This window comes from Molothrus ater, chromosome 1 (assembly GCF_012460135.2).
Source record: "Molothrus ater isolate BHLD 08-10-18 breed brown headed cowbird chromosome 1, BPBGC_Mater_1.1, whole genome shotgun sequence".
In the NCBI taxonomy this organism is placed as follows: domain Eukaryota; kingdom Metazoa; phylum Chordata; class Aves; order Passeriformes; family Icteridae; genus Molothrus; species Molothrus ater.
Genome location: NC_050478.2, coordinates 34,004,473 through 34,022,355, shown reverse-complemented (window position 1 = coordinate 34,022,355; position 17,883 = coordinate 34,004,473). Strand labels below are relative to the sequence as shown.

The 17,883-nt window shown below is 37.7% G+C and overlaps 1 protein-coding gene across 2 annotated transcripts in view; it reads left to right on the top strand.

Moving 5' to 3' along the window:
• The window catches only part of SKAP2 (src kinase associated phosphoprotein 2), a 119,476-nt gene that overhangs the window by 60,329 nt on the left and 41,264 nt on the right, over nt 1-17,883 (top strand). For both annotated transcript variants that reach the window (XM_054515516.1, XM_036406434.2), the window contains exons 5-6: nt 9,705-9,782; nt 10,504-10,587. In XM_054515516.1, the coding sequence (XP_054371491.1) occupies nt 9,705-9,782; nt 10,504-10,587 (162 nt within the window). The remainder of the gene's footprint in view (nt 1-9,704; nt 9,783-10,503; nt 10,588-17,883) is intronic.

Below are 17,883 nucleotides of genomic sequence, written 5' to 3'. Positions count from 1 at the left end.
CACTTATTTTTCTTTCCTTCTTTTTTTTTCATTAAGACTTTTAAAGGGGGCTTAAACTAGCTTCTAGAAACAAAACAATTTAGAAAGGGATGTATGCACACTAGAACTTACTCAGGAGAAGAGACAGGGCAAAATTTTGGGGGAATTCTTAATTTAAGAGGAAGGAAATTTATATGCTTTTTGTTTTATGAACGTGTGATTCATGGAAGATCTAACTTGCATGGTATTGCCAAAATTTGGATGAGAGTTCACAGAGTTCACACTGTAGTGAGCTTTACAAGATCTGTCAAAATATTGTTGAGTAATAAATACTTGGATTACTAGGACATTGAAAGTAAAAGAACACATATTACCAATTTTGAAATACAATTTTAAAGTTCATTGTTTAGCTTTGCAATAAATGACATTTGGCAGTTTTTCTGCCAAAACATATTAAATCATTTTTGTATCCAGTAAAATAGTTGTCATTGCTAGATCTCAGTGTAGGCTTATTTACTGAAATAAAAGGGCCGGTTGCCTGTCGATGGAATTTTAGGCCTTTCCAAAGTACTAATTAAAAACATTATGACAAAATAAGAAAAGTAATGGGGAACTTCTACTTCTGATTGCCTCAAGTTTTTCTCAAGGTATATATGTGGGTATTTCTAAGGGATTCTTATGTGTAGGTGGCTATTTAAAAATAGATGTAAATTGCAGAGAACAATTTTAGTATTAACTCTCCCAGGTGTTTTAGATGTTAAGCTGAAAATTGTATTTTTCACCTGGAGGTATTAAATGATAGCTTTTAACTTGTTTGATAAGCTTGTGGGACTTATTTCCTGTTAGCCATCTGGGAATACAGGAATCATGATATGGTTAAAGATGCTATCCATGTGCAATTTTGACATCATGCTGGTCATATTCCAGCTGTAGACTCTTTATTCCTGGCCTTTTAATTTTCTCTGGTTAGCTAACAGCACCTTCTGTGGTTCAAGCTATCATATAGATATTCTGAGTCTTTACTTAGGGTTTCTAATCAAAATTGGATGTGTGTGCTTGTCTGTGAGACAACGCTGGGAAATTTCAGCTGGCCTGCATAATTTCATGAGAATTCCCAGTGCCTCTAATTGATCCATGATGGTCTGTTTTGACTTAGTTCTGTCTGCAAAGCAAGAGCATTGTTTTTATCTCTGTGTTTTCCTGCCTACTTTATTTCTCATAACAAAGTGTGAAGCTGTTGCGCTGGCAGATTTGAATTGCCAGTCTCTACCACTGATGCACTTTTCTGGTAGCTAGTAATTTTCTAGTAATTCAGGCCTCTGGATGACTGAAACCTGTCTTGTGCTGAAATGATTGAGTAAACCTTAATGATTCTTTAAACAAAACTTTTGCACACATTACAACATTTTTGTGTGCCTTGCTTTACAGTGATGTGAGTGGGAGACCTTGTACAAGAGACCTTTTCTTTGCTGCTGTATCTTTCTTTCTTCTTGCCTCAGAATCATTGAGAAACAGCAAAACTGGGAAGGCTGCTTTGGTGAAGTGTTCAGTGGCCCCTTTTCTAATGCTGTAGAATAATGTCAGCTTACAGCTTTAGAAAACATCACTTTTTAAAAACACACATACACCTCCAACACGCCCCACCCCCTGCCCCTCCATGTGCCATGGGTGTAATTTGTGAAATTTTAATAAATACCTGTGTGAAAGTTAAATTTAGATCAAGGAGTGAAAACCATGAACTCCTCTGTACATTAAGATGCTATGCAAAATGTATCAGTGGGTGTTTTAGAAGCAATTCAAAAATCATCAAAAGAATGTGCAAATCCAGGACAATATTAGCTTACAAATTCAGAGTTGAGTTTGGATGAGGAGTATGCGATCCAGGATAATTCCATTTGGCTGTGGAGCCTAATGAATGGAGTCAAACTGGCTGACTCCTATAATTTGTTAAATGAAAAAAGGATTTTTTTTGTCAAATGAAATGCTACAACTACTATAGAAGCTTCACTCAGAAAATGTGTGGATCAAAAAGGCATGAATGTAAGGTTTGTAAAATTTAAAATAACTAAACACACAGTTTAGGGGCTAAATAGAAATGACTAAAAGAGTTGTAATGCTAACTTCTTCAAAGAACTAGATTTAGTTTTTGTAAAGAATCTGTTGCAGTAGTTTTTAGGCTGCCTGGCTCACTGCCTTCACCTCTGCTTACAGGAAGGAAGGGAAGAGAAGAGAAGGGTTTGTACCACTGTCCTTCTAAGGGTGGAGTCCATAAGAAATACTCAGTGTTTAAGCCTCTGAGGGTGTGGTATTAATGTTTGTAGCCCAAACTTCATATCCCAAATTAGAAAGAATTAAAACTAGAAACAGATGACAGTGCTTTAAGTATTCTGGTTCTTCTTGGAGGAATATATGGAGGCAAGTTATTCTGTGAAAATTATTGTAAACTGTTAAAACACCACAATGGGTAATGCTAGGGATGGCTCCAGAGCAGAACTTCATAGACTAGGCAGCCTTTGGAACAAACACTTTGAAGACCAAAACGCTGACTTTTTGTGAACCAATCTTTCAAAAGTGAAACATTGTCATTACATTTATTCCAGGAATTAAATGTGTTTTCTTTAACATTTATCTTTTGATTCTTGCATGGTAAACTAATTCAGAGCTACCAGGCATCTACACTTGCAAAATGCAGACATAGCCTTTGTGAAAGTGTTCAAGACAATTAATAAAACTCATGAGATCTTCCTACTGATAACTTTTCTTTAATTAGAAGCCTCTAAGAAATGGGATCTTTTTTCAAATGCAGTATACATTAAACTTCTCTTTAATAAGAAGAAAAAATAAATGTAGGGAGAGGATATGCATATGAAAATAAACCACCTCCTCTTTAGCCTAGATTCACAGTGCTTGTGCAACAGATGTGACTCCAGTGTATTGCTATGTACAGATTCAAAGATAATTGAATCCTTCTGTAGTAGCTATTAAAAATGGGTAAATGCTGTATTTCTAGATCAAAATGAAACTGAGAGATATGAAGAACTTTGGAAAAAGTATGTGAGAAGGGGGGTAGGAGGGAGGAAAAGAAAATGAAATTACTTTTTTGTGTTGCTAAAAACATTACTTTCTTTGCTCAACTTTAACACAAATATTTTCAGACTATCTCTGCCAATTTTGAATTGCAGCCTGAGACATAGCATAAAAGCCCTGTGCTAGAGGACAAACCCACTTATTTTCTGCATTTCCTGTAGGAGCAGGCTGTCCCTTTGTGCCAAAAGATGAGCTGGTGGGGAAGAAGACCAGCTTGGCTGAAGAGGGAGCTTTTGCTGGAACTCTGGGAAAAAAAGAGTTTATGACTCTTGAAAGAAGCAGGCAACTCAGAAAGAATACAAGTATGTTGTTAAGTCATGTAGAGAGAAAATTAGAAAGGGAAGAACTTAATAATTTGTCCACTACCATAAAAGATAATAAAAAGTGTTCTTATAAATATGTAAACAACAAAAAGAGGGCCGAGGAGAATCTCCATCCTTTATTAGGTTCAGAGGGGGAATGCTGTTATCAAGGATGAGGAAAACACTGAGCTACTTTATGCCTTCTTTGCCTTGGTCTTCAACAGAAAGACCAAACATCCTCAGGCCAACCAGCCTTCTGAGCTTGTAGAGAGGGACAGGGAGCAGAAGATACCCCTGAAATCCAGGAGGAAGTAGTTAGTGACTTGCTGTGCCACTTAGACATTCACAAGTCCATGGGACTAGATGAATTCATCCAAGGGTACTGAGAGAGCTGGCAGAAAAGGTCACCTAGTCACTCCATCATTTTTCATCAGTCCTGGCTCACTGGGGAGGTCCCAGGTGACTGAAGGTTGGCCATTGTGACACAGGTTCACAAGAAGGGCTGGAAGGAGGATCCAGGGAACTACAGGCCTGTCAGCCTGACCTCAGTGCCAAAGAAAGTTATGGAACAGATCATCTTGAGTGCCATCATGCTGCACATACAGGACAACCAGGGGATCAGGCCCAGCCTGCAGGGGTCTGGTCCTGCGTGACCAACCTGATCTCCTTTTATGACCAGAGACCCACCTAGGGAATGAGGGAAAGGCTGTGGATGTTTTCTCCTTAGACTTCAATAAAACCTTTGTTATTGCCTCCTGCACATTCTGGAGCAACTGGCAGCCTATAGCATGTCCCAGTGAACTCTTCACTGGTAAAATACTGGCTGGCTTGCTGGGCTCAGAGAGTGGTGGTGAATAGAGTTACATCCAGTTGTGTTGGTACTGGGACCAGTTCTGTCTGATATCTTTTCAATGATTTGGATGAAGGTATCAACTGCACCCTCAGTAATTTCTCAGATGACACTAAGGGTCTTCAGTGCAAAAAAAAAGGAAGTTGAAAAAAAATATTTAAGAATTATTAATTATGATTGCATATTTTTTTTAGAAGAGCATAAAGAAATAATGATCACTGTTTTCTCATATAATCAAACTAATGTATTTTTCCTCTCAGTTTTCTTTTACAAGGAATGAAGAACAGTGAATTTGAGCAAGATGACTTGACCATTATTATGGTTAAAGCTCTGGTCCTCTACTAGGAAAGCAAACTGTAATCAACCACTTAACTGTTACTGAATTACACTTATCTCCACTTCGCCTGTTTAACTTCCCATAAGCATGCTAAGCACCTCTTTAGAATGCATTGACCTCTGATTATTTCTTGCTTTATGTATCCCTTAGCCCACATTGCAGAAGTAAAAAAAAAATCCTATTGGTAAACAGTGCAGAATAATACAGTCTGGTTTTGTTTTATTTATTTTGTACACAGGATGAAATTTTTACATCTTTAGGTCCTCCAAAAAATCGAAATTCCAGGCACAAGGATTGAATTTCATGCTGTGAAGTGACACTGATGAAACTTGTTTTTATGTAATGACCAAATTCACTGTTGCAGTAAGGTGAAAAATTAAATCATTCAGGCTTTTGCCTGTTTGAGTATCAAGTTGCAAAAATTATAGTCATGCCATAAGCTGTGGTTTTGTGATCTTTCTAAATCACGAGATATTCTGTGTTTGTGGGAGTTGTGCAGTGGAACCTATACATTAATACACCTATGTTAATAGCATTTAATGTTTTTCTGAAGTCAAAGCATGACTGGTAAAGCTGGCTTTATGCTTGAGTGAGAGCATTTCACTTTCTTTTCACTGGAGGAATTTTCAGCCTGGCAGCAATAGTATTATAATAACTGCCAGCTGCTCACTTGGCACAAGAGTGCCTAGAACCAAGAGGAAGAGCCCAGTGCATTATGCATAGAATTTACTTTTCTCTAAGATGAAGGTTTAGCCCTCATAAATATTTTGATCTGGTCTTTGATGGCTTTTGTACACACCAGTCTGAAAATATGCATGTGGAGCATAACTTGTAGATTTTATTTTGGAGTACATTAGAGTAATTCCCACCAGTAGAGAAGAGTTAGGAAGAGAAATTATTGTGGGAGATTCTTTTGTGAGTGGGTGGTCAAGAATGAAGGAAAACCTTTAAGTTTAAGCAGATGGACCTCCCTTATTTTATACCATGTATTGGATATACAAGATTATTATCTCCCTAAATATTGGATCGTTTTGAATTAGTCTTCACATCAAAAGAATAAGATTCAAGACATTATTTGTAAGGTAGAAACTCTGGAATGGAAATGAGACCTTTTTATATCCTCAACTCTGTGCTTGCCCACCACTGTCAGGACAATGACACAACAGAAATTAGGTCTGGAAGAGTAAACAGAAGCAATCATTGTGCCTTTCTCTACGTATAAACCCACACAGCTGCAAGCCATAGAGCATTTCCTACTCACAATGCCACTTTTCTCCTGGATGTTTAAAATTGTCTTAAAAAACTACAGTATACCAAAGGAGAAACCAGGGGAGACTACAATCCTTTTAACATCTTTATTTCGAAATAATTTAATGGTATCTGGAAACAGACTATACAGTGCTAGGAAGGCATGGTGATCTCTGGTGGTCTCATTTTGAGAGAGAAGTTTTGCTCTGATCTTGTAGTGGGCTTGACCATAAGTTTCTCATGAACAGGTGTTGAGACACCCAAGAAAGGTAGTACAAGTAGGTGCTATCTGCATCCCCAGGATGCAAGCTTCTTGCATCTCCACATTTAATTTCTTACAGTGGACAATCTCCAGTGAAATTACAGATAACTGGAATTCAGGCCATTTCACCTGCATGAAGGAAGGAGAAAATTCTCCTTGTTGTGAGGACATCCTGGGGCATGCATGGGAGTATTACATGGGAAATTCTGAGCTCTAAAGGAGTATGTGATTTGAAGCATGTGGCTTAATTTGCTTTATGGTTCTTTACTTAAAATACATAGTAATGCCTTCTTTCTTGGCAGGATTCCTCTGTCTTAGATTCTTTATAGACTGAGCTGTCTCATTCAAAGTCTCATGCTGCAGTTAGCTAATGAACCTCTGATCTCAGTTGCTGGTATAATGTAAGCAAATGCTGCTTTGCTGTAACAAAGTATAGTAAATATACTAGAATGCTGCTTTAGTGATACTTTTTTATGAGATCTGTGCCAAGCCTGATGTATTTCAAATTAATGTGGAAGCAATATTCTGATTGAAAGCAACTGCAAAAACCAACTTGCTATGTAAATTCCACACTTTCTGCTGGGAGTTCCCACATCTAGCAGTTGCAGTTGACTCTAAATCCTGTTTGAGAGATGGACAAGATGGTAAAGGAATAAAAAAAAAAAATGGAAGAAAGATAGATAATACAACTTAGAAGTTTCCCATGCAGAATCTCGGCAGTAATTGTAAGGAAAATGTGACTGACTCCCTCCTCTTTCTTCCCCGTGTTTTTTTTGTTGTAGTACTGGGACAATGGTATATCCATGTTTGTGCCTTCTTCCTGCCACATATGCACAACACCTGTGGTTCATGACAATCTGGGAGGAGGTGGTTCTTTCTCTTTCCTTTATGCTTTTCGTACTACTTATTCTCCCCCTCCCCTTCCTTCTGAAGGTACAGGGCAATGAAAGAAGGAATTTAACCAGATTTATTCTTTTTCTTTCTTGTACAGCTGTATGTGTCGTGGGATATTACAACTGGGTCTGTTCCTACTGCCCTTTGACTAAAGTTCCATCATATTTTTTGGTTCCCAGGCTTCTCTGACAGAAGGATAATAACATGCATATGATCTGTTTCTGCTTCAGCTACTTACAGATTGTGAGTGGCAGTGGGGCTTACCAGCTGCAGTTTGTTTTTTGGAGTTACTGCCTCAGTTGCTTTGAGGAATAGAAAAAGAAATGGCTTCTCTACAGGTTAAGGATGGGAGGAGGGCTTCTTTCTGCAGTGGCAGCAGACAGTGAAACACTCTTTTTCCATGCACGTTCTTTTAATTTTCAAGGAAAAGCTTTCAGTGCCCTGTTCAAAATAAATGTAGTTACAGAAAATACCATCACCAAATTTATCCTGACTTGTCTCAGCAGAAGTAGCAAAATTGAGTGGAATTTTGATTCTATGAAGTAGTCAGTTCGGATGACAGAATAACAATACTAGGGAGTCCCCAAAGTATGTGCTTCTCTGGAACCGTGTTGTCCCATTTGATTTGGAGTTCACTAAATGATCACTGGCCAAGCTTCCTCATCAAAGCCCAAACTGATACAAACAATATTTGGTAAACTTAGATCTAAATGGCAGTTAAAATTCTTAAATTGTAAAATTTAAGAGTGAGCTGCTTTTGTTTGTATGTTTACTTAGGTTTTATGTCTTCCGCATCTATGGGGCTGCACTGTTCTAAGATGAGCCCTATTGGAAGAGGTAGAGTTGTAAGTGTTGCACACTGATGCCTCCCAATGACCAATATAAAGCAGCACACTAAATATTTGTTAAAATATTTGTACAAAATACTTATAAAAACTCTTCACCTCCCCCACTCATAATACCATCACTAAATCACCTTTTAAAGTAACTGTTAAACATATCACATACCAGCCATCAAGTGTCTTTGTGTTTAATTCCCATTTAATGTTGGGCTATGATTGCATATTACCAAGCAAAGGGAGGACAGCTGTATCACTTTAAAATGCATGTTGATTCTGCTTTTGTATTTTTAACACAATAGTTAGAATTCCATAGAAGCTAAAATAAAAATTAATATACTCCTAATCTTTAAAAAGTAATATTAATTTAAAAAATGAAGTGGAAATATCAATATAAGTAAAATTTTATCTACTGTCTTTTGGTGTCAAATAAAATATTTTGCAGTCTAAAGAGCTGGTTGTATTATTTAAAGAATGTCTTCTCATTTTGAGTATTTTCATGCTTTAAAAATCAGCATTCTCTGCGTGTTCTTATCTCTTTCTTGTCTTTTTCCTGTCATAACTGTATTTAAATAAAAATACCATAAACCATCTCATTTGTGAACAGTGAATTAAAAAAAAATCAATTTTAAGGAACAACCTAAAAACCCAGGAAATTGACATCATCTTTCAGAGACAGTGCTTGGTTCAAGGTCACACCATTGATCTTTCACTCAAACTACATAATTTAAAATGGTGTTTTTAGCACAGAATTTGTCTGCTAGTATCAGTCCTTTTCTGTATGTTCATATTGATAGAACATAATGAGATTACATATATTCTGATGAATAATGGCTGCCTTGTAAACTTGCCACCTACCTACAGCGACTCTTATGAATATTTGATGATAATAAGTAGTAGGAACTTCGCTGTGTTGCTTACTTAAAGAACCCAGCAGCACAGGAGTACCTTTTGTTCTGCTTTTTTGCTTGGGGTAAGCAGTTTGATATTTATATTAATATTAAATATTATATGCATCTAGCATATTCTTGTTCTTAATACTACGAATTCTGTTTAAATCATCATTCTGTTGTTTTAGGAGGAAAAGGTTGAGAGATGGAAGACACAATTTTTAACATTTGAAGTTGTATTTTAAGATGAGGCAGGGTTGGCCAGTTAGTCTTAAACGTCTATGAATTAGCAGTTGAGAAAAAGGAAAAAATGCAGTGAGATATACTCACCATTTTGCCAATGCAGACATAGGTACAAGGTATCTAAAATTAGTGTCTGTAGGTCAACAGTTTTGTAGATGTCTGTACAATGTCTTTGGTTTATCCATTATCACCTTATAGATCCTATAGGCAGTAGTTTTGGGTCATATATTGCAAATTAGGCAAAATATGTCAGCAACCAACAATAAAAGGTGCACCTTTTATTGTCTCTTCATCTGGTTTCTTTTTTCAGATGTGTAATAGAGAGTCTTCCCCTTGTATGCTGTTTCAAGGTATTTTGGTGTGAAGCTGGTATGGAAAACCACAATTCTGATTTAATTGTGTTCAATTGAGATTCTTGATTGGGTTTCTCCTGTTTGCACATTTGAAAACTTAGTGCTTTCATTATCCAACTTGCTTTACAGGCTATGTTTGAAACAGTTGCTGTATTTTGTTTTAAATACTTTTCCTTCTGAGACTTGCAAGGCCTGCTATGCAGCTATATTTTTCCTTACTCAAGTGGTGAGGACAACAGCAACAGCTCTGACATTGATAGGGAGATGTTTCATTTTCTTAAAATAATCTGGCATAATAGTTACTAGAATTTTTTTTCAGTAGCTCTTGCATATTGAGAGTGTAAAATCCATAATTTTATTAATGCTTCTGTAGCAGTTTTCTTGAAAAGCAGTGCTTTACAGAATTTGTTTTTCTTTCAGGGAATCAGTTTCCTCCTGTTGCAGCTCAGGATCTTCAGTTTGTTCTGAAGGCTGGATACCTGGAAAAACGTAGAAAAGGTAAGTCTAGCTTTCTTTGTGAAAGCTAGTGCATATTTAATGTCTGGGAAGTCTGTCTATATGTCTGTATTAGATGTTATACACATGAACAACTTTATACAGGAGTAATAAATAAAATGAGAAGAAGCTGAAATGTTGAGTACTATTATGCAAAAGAAGCATAGCACACAATTACTCCTATAGTATTGAAAGAAAATCCTGTTTATTTACTAACAAAGTCATGCTGTGAAAGTCCACTCAGCCATAATTCAGGACTTTCAGATATTTTTGAAGAAAACATTTGGAACGTATGTAGAAGTACCATATGTTGACTTCATGTTTCAGTGAGCATCAAGATTTATTTTCCTTCAAGAGGGCAAATATTGATCTCAGCTTTGTTTCAGTCAATATTTACCTTGATTCAATAAATCTTATATTGTCACTTTAATACCCACTTAATGCTGCGATAACTCTAGGAAATATTTAGGAAGTTGTTCATTATTTCCTTATATTTAATGTTACACATGACTTCCCTCTTTATGTGATTTAAAATTCTTATTTGTTTTCTTACCACCAATTTTTATTTCTAATTTTCTTCTCAGTGCCATGCATTTCCTTCGTTTCCTTTCCTTAGTGTCTTTTTCTAGCTCCACCTCCCTCTTACCTAATCCTTGAAAAGAAGTAACACATTTTTGTTCAGTAATGGCATAAACCAACATAACACATGTTGTATTAATTTCAGACCACAGTTTTCTTGGCTTTGAATGGCAGAAGCGTTGGTGTGCTATCAGCAAGACAGTCTTCTATTACTATGGAAGCGACAAAGGTACTTATAACAATCATGAAGCAATGATGTTTTAATGCATAAAAGGATATGAAAGATTTATTTGAGTTGGAAACTGTGAATCAAAGGTAATTTTAACAAATGGAATGCAACTTTTAAAAGAAAGTTCTTTTTTTTTTTAAAAAGTTTTGGACAATGCTGTGAATTTTTAAAATGTGTAAATATTCGTCAGAACCTGTCAGTGTTTTTTAATGCAGGGAAACTGAGGAAAAAAAGAATAAGTTTCTTTAAAAGCTACTTTGTTTGCTAATAACAGCTGGCTGGTCAGTTTGATAGTGTGCTGGTACTCAACTGTTTTACTAGATAGAAAATATTCTTTCTCTCCAAATAGGCTGTTAATTTGAAAACATCCTCTAGTAATTTCAACTTCCGAGTTCCTTAGAGATCGTTCTATCCAGGAAAATATTAATCTAAAAGCTGCACAGTGGAGTTATTTCTTTTTAAATAGTTTGTGCTCTGGAAAAGCTAGAAATTAAGTAATGTATTTAATTGAAGTCAGCAATGGAAAGTAAAGCAAACTTCTGAAGGTGACTTTTAAATTCAAATGGCCAGTTTGGAAAGAATCTGGCATAAATGTTGTAATATTACTTTGAATTTTTGAAATTGATAGTCAAATAAAACATATTTAAATTCTGTGCCATGTACATTTGATGTTCAAGGGTAAACAAAATGATGCATAATTATATCTGAGTAAATTTTAAAGTAAAATAATGTCTTCCAACACCCCCCACCCCCCCCCAAAAAAAATCCAGGGCAAACTTTCAATTTAATTTTTTGGTCTTTTTGTTGGTCATTTTTGAGATTACTGTATGTAGTTATTATGTCAGCTTTTTTTATTCAAGGACTAATATGATTTGCTCCAGTTTGTTTCATTCCTTGGTATACTGACTCATTTAAGCTTGTCCTCTCTTTAAAACCGTAAGAAATAAAGAGTCAGATTGTCAATCCAGTTTTCATTTTGCTAGTTTCCCATCATGTCCTCTTTTCAGTTTTGCTAGCATATCTGCTAAATGTTGCTTTTTCTTCTATACTCTTTTCTTGGGATTTACAGGTTGATCAGGCTTCACAAACATGAAAAATCTTTGTTCAAAAATTTTGACGAGATGTGGCATGATACTGATTTGGATTTGTCAGTACTGATTGATTAGTTCTCTGCAAAATGATCATGTGCTGTTTACTTATATATATATATAGTTATACATTGCCTTGTAATTTAAAAATAGCTATTATTTTTTCAGAAGATATTGCTAGTTCATAAAGATTGTTGTTGATTATAAAATCTTTGTATTTTTGCCTGCTTTTTTTAGGAAAAAAAAGGCTTGATTTTTTCTTTTAACATTCTTTTCCGTATGGCTGTGCTAATGATTACTTATGCTTTCTAGCATGTGGTCTTTGTATTAAGGCAGGCATGTTGCCCAGCTGGTCTTTGTCCTTTTTTTTCTTCTTTTGGAACAACCTGATTATCAAGTCTGTGTTGCAATTTTTAATACCTGTATTGAAAGTTAAGATGCATAGAAATACATTCCCTAGCACTCAGAAGGTTGGTGTCATGTTAGGAATTGACTATTTTGTGGGATCTCTTTCATTTATGAATATATAGAGAGATTTTTTTGGCCAATGCATTTAGAGCTTTTGTAAGCTGCAGATTGTTTGGGGAAGGTCCTCCTATCCATAACCTAATGATGTGGGAGGGGCACATGGTCCATTGGAACTGTATTGAATCACAGAATCATTTAGGTTGGAAAAGACCTCTAAGATCATAGAGTCCAACCATTAATGCAGCACTGCCAGGCCCACCACTAAACCCTGTCCTAAGTGCCACATTTACATGTGTAATAAATACCTCCAGGGATGGTGGCTCCACCACTTCCCTGCACAGCCTGTTCCAATACATGACAACTCTGTCAGTGAAAAAAATTGCCTAATACCCAATCTAAACCTTCCCTGGTGCAACTTGAGGCTATTTCTTCTTGTATTATCACTTGTTACTTGGAAGAGGAGACTCACCTCCACCTCATTACAACCTCCTTTCATGTAGTTGTAGAGAGCATGGCATAGTTGGACTCCAAGCAGTAATTCATGTAATTCATGGAGGAAGCAAACAAATCAGATGCATGAATTTCTGCCCTACCTCCATTGGATTGGTGCTTGTAGTGCAGAAAAATTAGTTAATCTTGGTGTAGTGACTTGATCTTGTAATATGGGATGACCAAGTCACTTCTGAACTTGTCTTTGAATTAAAAAAAGGTTTTTCTAGACTGGTCAGAGGTACTGTCTTCAGGCCTGTGATCCTACATAAAAGTGCCTGTTGCAGTGCAGAAGCAACTCACTGTCATTGAGCAGAAACTGGACCCCAGCCATAGCAGGCTAGCATGCTGTTAAAAGTGAGCTGTCACCTTAATGGTTGTGAGGGTACATGCTGCAGTTCATCACGCTGTTCAGCTGCAGAGTGTCAGCATGGATGAGGTGTGTGATGAGGCAATCCTGAGAAGCTCTGGCATTTACTCACTGCAACTGCTTTGACTCCCGCTGTTGTGGCCAGCAGTGGTACCTTCTGTAGCATGCTGTTGTGCTGGGGGCCTCCTTCTTTTACTGTGACCCTTGATGCTGTACCAGATAACTTGGACCATGTAGAAATTCAGAATGTGTTCATACCCACTGTAGAACAGCACTGAAGTGTGTGTTTGGTGGCTTTGTGCAAATTGTGACCTGGTTTCAAAGTGACGAGGATTCCACACGCACTCACTCCTGCTGCCTGCGTCACTTTAGATGGATGATGGGCTGCTAGTGCCTCTGTGCTGGGGGATGTAATGCTGAGAGGCAGCAGGGATTTCTGCATCCATCTTGGCTTGTTTTGAATTGTGTCTGTTTTAAAACCAGACCATAGGTGAATAAACTGTGAAAGCTATTTTGTGTCTGCAGTGATGTGTCTTTTGTTGCCCAAAGTTTGATTTTTTCATGCTTAAGTATCAGTGGAAATGTAACTGAGTGGTTAATATGAGGGTTTAGGATGCCTTTTTATTATTTTCATAGATTTGTTGTTTCCAAAGCAGTTTTAGTTCTTCTAACTAAACTTTTCTCCTTTTGCATTGGGAGAGCAGAAAGTGTGGAAGTGTATAAGCTCACAAACATGTAAGGAAGAGTTTCAGAATCATTTACTCTAAGCTGAATGATGAAAAATGAGGCCTAGTCCAGAAGTATATAGTGCAAGATAAAGCCTGTGAAATACAGTAAATGGCTGTGTGTTTGTGTGTGTGTTCACCTGAACAACTCCAAGCATCTCTTTGACAGTTGTGATGCCTGCAGGCCGGTGTATGTCTTGTTTCCCTATTTTCTCTTCAGTTTTCTCCTCCATTTGGTGCAGCATTGGGTAGTGAGACAATGTAGTTTATCCAGTGATATAGACAGGTCTAAGTGAATCACCTGCATTTTTTCTCTTGATCACTGATAGATGGAGTAGATGGAGAAACAACGCTTAAAGGTTTGAGCTAATCACATGTCAGAAATAGGTGTTGTAGGATGCATGTGTGTATTTATGCCTGTGCTGCAGTATCAGTAGCCAGCATGTGGTCCACAGCATTGCAGAGGGCTGTGTTCAAATGTCAGAGGTAGGTGGGATTTTGAAAAGCTTGCCTGGTGCTCCTTTCCATAGTCTTTCCTTCCATAAATCTTTTATAGTCCTCTCTTTTCTTTTCTTCCATGCAGTTGCACCCTGAATTGAGTACCCTGGCTCCCTATCATTTTTCTATATGATCTCTGGCTGTTCCTGTGTCCTCAGACACCGAGATCGTATGGATAACCTTTTAGACCTCAAAGTGCCTGTGAATAAGGAAAGTTAATTTGTTGCTTTATAAATGATTGAATTAATGGCTTCATTACTTCTTTCTCACTAGGCCACAATGTTATATGCCCTTCTGTCTCAGCAAACTGGAGAGATCAGCTAAATGTTTAGCAAGACAGTAATTGATAACATTATGGTAATTTTTCCTCTGCTAATGGGCACTAAAAATTTATTTTCATTTTTATAACTTGAAAATGGTATCTGCTTGCCCGCCAGTAATATGATATTAAAGAGGGGTATAATTCAGAGGCTTTTAGAAAAGCCCAAGTTTATTTTTTATTTTTCAATTTCTTTAGTTTTAACATGGACATGATAGTTTTGGATTTCTCTGAATAATAAGATAGTGATGACCAGGCCAGTGGTGAACTACTTCTATTTGGGCAGAAAAGGGAATTGTGCATGCTCAACAGGACTTTGTTGTAGCAGGGTGATGGCAATCAAAGGCATCTATCTGATGTGTACTGGGTCTTCTAATGTGAGACTGTTGAATTCTGACCTCAAGACTCACACTTGTTGTTAATAATGTGTTATTTAAAGAATAACTACTGGGTATAAGCAAACAGAATATAAACAATTCAGTGCCCTAAATCACTTCTTCCATTTCTTAATTATTTTACAATTTCAGTTTCTCAGAGGACTAGATTACAGAAAAAAAAAGAAGAAAAAGTTGATTACATTTCAGATCTGCTGTCTTAAAGGGAAGAACTTCTGTGCATGCATTTGTTCAAAAGCTGGAAAAGGAATTACCATTTTGGAGATACTTATACTGAGCTATTTTTTGATAGCAGACATCCTGCACATGGAAAAGTATGCGAAACTACATTTAGCACGAAGCCATGTAAACTGTAAAATCTTAAAGGCTCCTAATTTCAAGATGAAGAGAGTTAAATTATAGATTCTAATAGTATCTATAAATACTTTATCACTCTCTGAAATCTTTGTTTGCCTTTGTTCCTTATGTCTTTCTCTGTAACTTCTTTCCTTCTACTATCCCAGTCCTCTCTGGTTTTCAGAGTGCACTAATTCTTTTTACATGTGCTAATAATATGAGCACATCGCCTTAGGCCTCAAATTTACAACCCAGTAATTTCAAGATCTCATTGAAGGTTTAGCCTTCTTTGTTTTAAATGTTCCCATGGACTTAGTTACGCAAGGTTACTTCAAAACGCTTTTTCTCTGCTTCCCTTGAGACTGTCTTTACCCAATATAATATTGGCCCTGTTTCTGTTAACATTTAACTCTTTTTAGAATGAATGAAGTTTATATGTGAGAGATATGTTTAAAGGCTTTCAAATTTTATTCAGACCTGAATTTTCTCTATGTTAAATATAGCCACCATATTTAGTTCATTTAAAATTCTGTGTACTAGCTTTGGGTTTTTTTTCAATACTTAGTGCCAGACTCTCCCCTCTGCTATACTACTTTTTAATGATTTTAAATTCCTGTTGCAAAATGATCTATACAGACCCAGATTTATTTTTCTGTTCTGTGCCTGACATAAGAAGCAGGGGAGAGAGGAGGTTGAGCCGATGAGAGCAAAGGACAGCTTATGCTGAAATGAGATTTGGCTTCATTGTGGAACAAGTTATGCTTGTTGACACTCACAGTCCTTTTCATTTTTACAAGACTGATATTACACTTTTTGCATTTCTGTTTTATGTTTTTCTGGGACAACTTAAGGGTTTTCTGTGGTTGAATTGGAATGACAATTTTTTCTTGATAAAATAACACACAGCAAAAATGTTATTGTGCTTCAGAGAACTGTGTTCCATCAGCATATATCTCCCTAGTTCTTCCTAAGTATGTTGTTGTATTCCTGCCTAAGCAAAACTCTGGTTCTGATTTGGGGGTTCAAACTGAAAATTAATCATCTGTAATGAAAATGTGCTTCTTGAAGCTACTGTTGACTCCTGCTATAAAAACTAACAGTATCTAATTTTAATTCTCCGAGTGAAATCTTTTAAGTCTTCAAAATGTTTTAATATCAGAAACTGTTTAATTCTCCCTAAAGCACAGTCTCTAGAAAATATTTCTGACAGAAACAATTTAACTGGTGATGTGAAAGTTCACAGGAGTCGCTGTGGCCCTAACTTCACAAAGCATCTTTAAACCAACAGCCCGGGTCTGTCCAAACCCGTTTAGCGGCTAGCCTGTGCCAAGCAGTGAAGTCGAGGCGATTGTTTGCGGGATGGTTCCCCTCCCGCGGGGGAACTCCCGTGTGGGTGTGGGCAGGTCACTCCCTTGTGGGTCCCATGCGAGCGACGTCTCCCCGTCCACTGTGTGCACAGTCCCGGATGGATACCAATCATGCAACCAGGGTGAAGGAGAACTCCAGGCACCAGCGTAGATCCAGCTGGATTTATTTGGGGGAAGTCCGAGGGTCCAAGGAGGGAGGGAAGCAGGGACACCACCACCTGTCAAAGGGAGCCGATGCTAGAGCGAGCTCGAGCCCCGAACCCGGGTGGGACCGGGGTTTATAAAGGGGATAAGGTAGGCAGGGTCGGGGTACAAATCAACCAGTGGGGAGAGGGCTCAGAGGAGGGGACAAGGTGGGGTGATCGGGGGTACACCTATGAAAATGTGAGGAGAGGGTGGTCTTGTGACAACGTCCAGTGGGGGAGTGAGGAACAGGGAATATTCTAGAAAGGGGGGAGTGAATCACAGATGACTGATGTTCTTACAGTAGAATCCTCCCAGGGCGCCTCGGCCCCATCTTCCCTGTCCCCTCCTCCACAATTGTTGAGTCTGATGATGCCAGGATGGCTCTGCCTTCAAGGCTGCACCTGACTGCTATGCCTGGCCAAGCAGCTACTGTGGGTCATGGTTTGCTCCGTGGTGATCAAGGACGATCCTTTTCAGTTGCTGTCCAGTCCTAACTGAAAAGGTGTATTCTGCAAGAGCAAATGGCATTTGTAGACCTCAACTGTTTGTCACCATCAGAGCAGGCAGCTGAGCTATAGCTGACCTGTGTTCTGCCATTTCTGGAGCCATTTCTCAGGACATACTGGGTCTTATCTCTGGCTTGCTGCCACAGGGAGCGTGAATTCATAGAGTCTTTCAACTTTTAACAGTTTCTGAGTCAGGGCTGTGAAGTACCTCATTGTCCTAGAATTTCTTCATTTGCACCACACTGGACTTTATTCAGAGGTTACTGCTAAGACAGTTGGAAGTAAAAGCAGCAATGCTAAGTCTAGTCTATTGCTATAACGGTCATTGAAAGACTGTAATAGCAAGGGATGGATGTATATAAATATTTGGTGGTGTATACAGGTAATTTTCATTAGCACTGAAATAGTGTGTTCAGAGAGATAAGACAAAAGCCGTATAAACAGAAAAACAATCAAATGGGATATGGATGTCATGCACCATCCCCTTCCAAAGTACAGCATCTTAGTGGTTTAACTGCAATGCTCTTTGAAAGAACAAGTACCAGTGCA